General features: G+C 40.9%; 1 protein-coding gene across 1 annotated transcript; it reads left to right on the top strand.

The window, feature by feature from the left end:
• The first annotated feature begins 4,286 nt into the window (after positions 1-4,286).
• LOC115007579 (interferon-induced protein with tetratricopeptide repeats 1B-like) lies at positions 4,287-6,783 on the top strand. The gene is made up of 2 exons (XM_029430516.1): positions 4,287-4,452; positions 5,084-6,783. The coding sequence occupies exons 1-2, from the start codon at positions 4,445-4,447 to the stop codon at positions 6,387-6,389; spliced, it is 1,314 nt and encodes a 437-aa protein (XP_029286376.1). The 5' UTR covers positions 4,287-4,444; the 3' UTR covers positions 6,390-6,783.
• The last annotated feature ends 697 nt before the right edge of the window (positions 6,784-7,480 follow it).

Raw genomic sequence — 7,480 nt, 5'->3', positions numbered from 1 at the left:
TGGTTTGATTTGACCGCAATCCTATGTTAGCATCAAATGGCAGTTGGCTTGTTTAACATAGGAAACTTATATAATTAAAACAGTAGACATTTAAATTGCTATTACATTGGCCGCACATCACTTGAAACTCAACCTTGACAAGACTGAGCTCCTTTTCCTTCAGGGAAAGGGCTCTCCCGTCCAAGACCTTACCATCAACATCGGCACCTCTGTTGTTTCCCCGACTCAGACTGCAAGGAATCTGGGTGTGACACAGGACGACCAACTGTCCTTCGGTGCCAACATCGCTGCAACAACCTGCTCCTGCAGACACACGTTGTACAACATCAGGAGGATACATCCTCTCCTGACTCAGAAGGCGACGCAGGTTCTTGTCCAGGTTCTTGTCATCTCACGCATTGACTACTGCAACTCCCTCCTCGCTGGACTGCCTGCATGTGCCATTCGACCTCTACGGCTCATCCAGAATGCAGCAGCCCGACTGGTCTTCAATCTACCCAAGTTCTCCCACACTACACCGCTACTTCCGCTCCCTTCACTGGCTACCAGTGGCGGCCCGAATCTGCTTCAAGACTCTGGTATTGGCCTACCGTGCTGTGAATGGATCAGTGCCTTCCTACATCCAGGCCATGGTCAAACCATACACCCCAGCACATTCACTTCGCTCTGCATCGGCCAAATGGCTCGTCACTTCCTCACTGCGAGTGGGACCCAGATTCCCCTCAAATTTAGATTTAGAGTTCATCATAGCACAGAGCACGGCACTGGTGAAAGTTGCCAATGACCTACTATTGGCATCAGACAAAGGACTTGTCTCTGTTCTTATCTTGTTAGACCTCAGTGCTGCTTTTAACACTGTTGATCATGACATTCTACTACAGAGACTGGAACATTGTGTTGCATTAATTTGGCTTCCAGCACTACCGTAAGGAATCTTGGCATTATCTTTGATCAGGATCTGTCTTTTAACTCCCACATAAAACAAATCTCAAGGACTGCCTTCTTTCATCTACGTAACATTGCAAAATAAGACACATCCTGTCTCAAAATGATGCAGAAAAACTAGTCCATGCATTTGTTACTTCAAGGCTGGATTACTGCAACTCATTGTTATCAGGTTGTCCCATCAAAGTCGCTGAAGACTCTTCAGTTGATCCAAAATGCAGCGGCACGTGTATTGACAAGAACTAGGAAACGGAATCATATTACTCCTGTATTAGCTGCTCTGCACTGGCTCCCGGTAAAATACAGAATAGAATTCAAAATCCTTCTCCTGACTTACAAAGCAATTAATAGTCAGGCTCCAGCATATCTTAAAGATCTCATAGTACCTTATAAACCAACTAGAGCATTGCACTCCCAGACTGCACGGTAACACAACATATTTTCTGTCAAATGTTGTATTTGTACTATGTTATTTATCCTGTACATACGACATCTATTGCACGTCTGTCCGTCCTGGGAGAGGGATCCCTCCTCAGTTGCTCTCCCTGAGGTTTCTTCCATTTTTCCGCCTTTAATTATGGGGTTTATTTTAGGAGGTTTTTCCTTGTGCGATACGAGGGTCTAAGGACAGAGGGTGTCGTATCCTGTACAGTCTGTAAAGCACACTGAGACAAATGTATAATTTGTGATATTGGGCTATATAAATACATTTGATTTGATTTGATTTGAAACAAAACCCACCTGTTTGCTATCCTGGCTCCAAAATGGTGGAACGACCTCCCCATTGATGTCAGAACAGCAGATAGTCCTCCCACCTTCCGTCGCAGACTGAAAACTCATCTGTTTTCTCTACAGCTTGGCAAATTAAGAAAAAAAGTTATTTGTATGATGCACTTATATTGGTTTGGCTTGTTTGTAGCTAATAGTTGAATTTGTATTCTTTTGTTTCTGTATGTTGCACTTGGCTTAGTTTGACTTGTGGCTTATTTGAAGCTATTGTTCTGCACTTAAAGGATTGTACCTATTTGAAGCTAATGTACTTGCAAGATTATTGCTGTTCCTTATGATTGTTTGCACTTTTTGAAAGTCGCTTTGGACAAAAGCGTCAGCTAAATGAACTGCAATGTAATATAATAGCACACTTCAGAGCATATTACATTAACTTACTGATGATGTGTTTTAAGAATTCTATTTTTATTCTCCATCAGTGCTGCTCAGATTCAAACAACACTGACATCCAAACTGGAGGCCCTGCAGTGCCACTTCATCTGGGATGTGGACACCAGTGGGTCCAAACTTTTCCGTTTAAGGGAAAGGTTTGAGGATTTCGCCACCGAGGACGGACACAGCTGGCTGGGTCACATTTACAACCTGCGTGGGTTCATTGAATACAAGCTGGGGTTCACTGAAGAAGCCCAGAGTTTCTTCAACAAGGCTAAAGAGGCCTTCCGCCAGATGAGAAACGCAGATGAGGGTCCCTAGTTAGTGGTGAAAAACAGGAACCAGGCTTGGCTGCACCACCACCTGGGAGACCCAGCAGAGCAGTAAGCTTTGTTTTGTGAAAGACAAAACTCTTTGATCGGTACTATAATACTTAACTTGATGTATAACCTGAATATTATCACTAGATTGTTTGTATAGAGAGTATGTCAAGCTTTGTCTAAGTTTTATACAATAATAAATATGCATTGTGTACACCAAGAAAGGTTCTTTAAGTATTTTTTGTTTTGGTGGTTACTATATACAAGAAATTTAAATACACGACACATCATTATGCAGTATTGTACACAGGGTGCTGATAGATGTTAATTAAACTACAACTATTAAGTCAACTTGGATGGAACAGTGACAATATTTCCAAGGCGATATGTGAATAGGTGACTAATAATCAAACATGCAAGCTTTTGTGTTGAAAAGAAGTGTTTTTAAATTAAATAGAACCCTCTCAGGTCCGGACCTCCTGGTGGCACGGCACTGCTGCGACCCGGGCTCCTGTCGCGCGCTTGAGCTTTTATGTTTTTATGTTGTTTTACGTTTCTTTTTTTTATTTTAAACCACACGTTTTAATCTAAAGACTGCGTATGTTGGCACGATGACGATCCTTGCAAAAGAGACGCACTAATGGCTCTCTGCACTGCGGGAGCCTTCCCACCATCTGACCTGCCGGAGGACATACAAACTACAGAGTCTTCTATTATAGTGTTTACTGAGACGTGGCTTCACCGGGATATTTCTGGCTCTTTGTGAGCTGGAGTATTTTTCTTTAATTCACTCAGACAGAAGTGAAACGTCGGGGGGCATCTGTGTTTTTAACACTGATAAGTGGTGCAGACAACAAAGTACGACTCGACTTCACCTTTTTGAACTTGGGGTGTGTTTTTTATTATAGGGAACTTCAATTATTGCAAACTTAAACTGTCACCCGGTTTTCAACAATACTATAAATGCGGGACAGAATTATAGACAAATGTTACGGCAATGTGAACAACGCTTATGTGAGTAGAGCCAAACCCCAGAGCTTCCAAACCTGGACCATAATACGATGCATCTCATATCTGCTTATAGAACTGTTGTCAAACAGAGCAAACCACAAACCAAGACTGTAAACGTTTGCACTAGTGACAGAATAGAGCCTCTTAACAGATGTTTTCTCCCTACTGAGTGGATTATCAGCAGAGCGTAATAATGCAGGTGTCTCCAGGTAACGCTGTCCCAGCTCTTCATACTTTCACCAGGGTCACCGCCATCGCATATGAAACAGACATGCAACTAATTTTGACAAGGGGTCATTTTGCGCATCTCACACAGCTTTTATTAATTGTATAATTCACATTAGCATGTTTCATGAAGTAAGTCTATGCACCTCAGTTTTGTTGTTGTTTTTCAGTTTTGTTTTTTATCAGGGAGAGAATTCAGCTGAGGGGCACAGTGAACATTTTGGACACACCTGGACCCCCAAGGCTCCACATTAAGCCAACAGGGACATTCTGCAGACAACTGCTGCTCAGAGTGTACACATATACTGAATATGCTTATATTATGATATCATAATATTTTATCAGAAGGTGCACCCAGTAAAGAAATGTGGCATCTTGGGGTTAAATATTTCACTCACAAAATATGAATATATACACAAATTTAAAATAATCATTTTGCTTTTCTTCTAAAGAAGAAAAACGATTATTTTAAATACACTTATGAGAGAATATAATCACACACTTTAATGAGTCAGGTCTTAGTTCATTTTTCAGAAATGTGGCTTTCGGTTTCTATTCCTGGGAAACGATAGTCAGGTGTATGTAAATGTAAACATCTGACATTCACTTCTGCTTTGTAGTCAACATTTAAAGCTGCGTGCTCAACAACATCTCATAATTTACAGCAAAGCAGGAGTTGGACATCACTGACTTTTTTCCAGCGAACCCAAAGCAGCATCAAGAGCTAAATCCAGCTGAACTAAGTAATATTTAGAGAACCGCTGAGTCGAGGAAACAGTTGAATGATGAGGTGAGCAACTGCTTCTGTCTTTCAAGTAATAACAATCATTATGATGTATTTAATATCTTATTACTATTGAGCCCCAGAGATCCAAAACCCTCACTTTTAAGAATAATAATAAATTGAAATTATATAGCGTTTTTCGAGACCTCAAAGCCGCTTTACAATAGTAGGGGAAGTGGGGCCAGGGTTTAGGACGAGGGAAGATAGGGAAAGACAAAAGGAAAAATAATAATAATAATAAACAGGTGTAGACGAAATATGTGTTGTTTTGATGACCTATCCAGATTTTTGCCGTGCATGCGTACCTGCGTACCAGTTATGTGCACCCCTGAATATATATCTCATCTGGCTTGGGAACACCCTGGGATCCCCCAGGAGGAGCTGAAAATGTTACTGGTGAGAGGGAATGAAAAAAGGATGGATGTTTTATTTTCCTTATGACTGCTCCATTCATTTTTCCTTTCTTTGTTTACTTGTTTGCTGTCTACTCAGTGCTTCTTACTCCATTCCTTCCTTCCCTTCTCCTTTTCTCCACATGAGATGAACAGTGGTTATGAAAACATAGCAAACTTCAAAACATATTACATTAACCTACTGATGATGTGTTTTAATAATTGTTATTTTTATTCTCCATCAGTGCTGCTCAGAGTCAAACAACACTGGTGTCCAAACTGCAGGGCCTGCAGTGCCACTTCACCTGGGATCTGGACACCAGCAGGGCCAAACTTTTACGTTTCAGGGAAACGTTTGAGGATTTTGGCACCGAGGACGGACACAGCTGGCTGGGTCACATTTACAACCTGCGGGGGTTCATTGAATACAAGCTGGGATTCACTGAAGAAGCCCAGAGTTTCTTCAACAAGGCTACAGAGGCCTTCTGCCAGATAAGAATTGCAGATGAGGGTCCCTGGTTAGTGGTGAACTACGGGAACCTGGCTTGGCTGCACCACCACCTGGGAGACCCAGCACAGAGTGAGGCTTACCTGACAAAGGTCGACGCCCTGATGAATGAATATCCATCTCCATCCCAGGACAAGCTCCACCCAGAGATCTGCGCTGAAAAAGCCTGGACTCTCATGAGGTTTAGCACAGATAAAATGCCGCTGGCTCTAGATTACTTCCTGAAGGCCATCGAGATGCAGCCGGACATGGTGGAGTGGAACACCTGCCATATCTTAGGGTTAATGTTTGCTTCAGAGCACAGCAGCACAGCAGTGGGGGCTGACATCTTGGAGAAAATGAGAATCGCCAAAGAAAAGGATCCAGAGAACTTGTACCTCGCAGTTCACTACCTCGACCAATGTGCTAAGAAAGGAGAAAGAATTGAAGATGAAGCACGTGAGCTAGCCAGGGAGGTTTTGAGAAATCCTGTCAGCAGCTACAGTGGTATTAAACCATTACTTATTGTTTACAGAAACTATTTATCTGTTGATGAGGCCATTGATTTGGCAGAGGAGGTTCTGAGAAACCATCCAGATGAGCGTTATCTGAAGGGATGTGCTGCACTCTGCTACAAATGGAAGATCTTTGACAATGACAGTCTTCCAACACAAAGCCTGATGGACAGAGTAATCAGTCTCCATGAAGAGATGATTTTTCTTTACCCTCATTCCTCACTTAAGAAGAAAATAGACCTTGCAGATATATATGCAAAGTCAACTAATGGCCTAGCTAAAGCTGAGCAGATATACCAGGAACTGCTAGAAAGGGATCTTGAACCTGTAGATAAACAGATGCTTTACTACAACTACGCACAACATTTAAACTTCTATGGACAGGATCGCAACAGGTCACTCGGATATCACATGCAGGTGGCAGAGATACGGCAACAATCCATCTTTCGTGAGAAAAGCATCAAAGTTCTGGTGAACAGTAGAGACAGAGGCAGGGGCAGAATGTGTAGAGAAATAGAGGAGTTTCTGGAAAACCTGCAAGAGCCATAGTGTTTTTAACAGCACTGGTTCTGAATCCAGAACAAATATAGGTATTGCATTAGCAATAACATCTGTATATACTTATTATTTTGATTACTTACACGTTAATTAAGTTGCACGTTTTTTCTCTCTTGGTCGTGTGGTCCAGAAGGCAGCAACACCCACACTCGCAACATATAATATACGATCAACTCATTGTTGGTTTTAGTCTATAAATGGCTAACAAACAAAAGAACCTGTATATTTTGAGCTGTCTCCTTTTAAGGCAGGTTTCAACAAGTGTTCATTGAAGACAACACATATCTAAATACCTATACATTAGCACTGAAAAACTGCCAGCTGTAGTACACAAGTACAAATGTGTTGTAAATGTTAGTGAATAATAAAACTTGGATTTGTAATGCAGCTTAATTTGTTCTATCACCTGAATTACAGCCAAATGCAACTGATGTATGTAAGCTGTGTCTCAGTTGTACACTCTATAAATACTATGAAATATACATTACTAAGACATTCTGTTGGACGTCAACCAAACTACAACTTTTAAAGCTACTGCCAACATTATATTTGAAAACCTTTAGAGAAGCAAAACATTAGTTAATTCATCGTTTTCCAAAAACTAAAATCACAGTAACACTGAATTTTATGTTTGAGATTTCAGAATAATTCCTTGGAAATAATAATTTGGTACTAATTACAGGGGAAAACAGTAATTTCCTCAAAAGAAATGCTGAAGTTTTTCCCAAGTAAAGATGAATTCATTTATTGATTGATGATTGAAAACTTTATTGGAGCCTTGTTTAATAATATAATTTCCCAAAGACAAAGTATAAATGTTTGCATGTTCAGTCGACCTTTTGGCAATATAGTGTAACATGAAACCCATAGACTGTTGAAAACACAGCTGTAATATTTGTATCATGTCTTATTTAACTTGACAAAGTTCCTTGTAAATAAAATCCCAGGAGCATCATGTCATGTCTCGTCGAGTTTGTTGAGTTTTTCATGTTGTAACTTCCTGTTTTGTTCTCCTTTTTGTACCTCTTGTTTCTCAATCCAGTTCCCTTTACTTCCTGCCTTTGTGTGGTTTCCCGCCATCA

The sequence above is a fragment of the Cottoperca gobio genome, chromosome 4 (assembly GCF_900634415.1).
Source record: "Cottoperca gobio chromosome 4, fCotGob3.1, whole genome shotgun sequence".
Classification (NCBI taxonomy): Eukaryota; Metazoa; Chordata; class Actinopteri; order Perciformes; family Bovichtidae; genus Cottoperca; species Cottoperca gobio.
The sequence above is the reverse complement of the archived record's forward strand: the minus strand, read 5'-3'. Positions and strand labels throughout refer to the sequence as shown.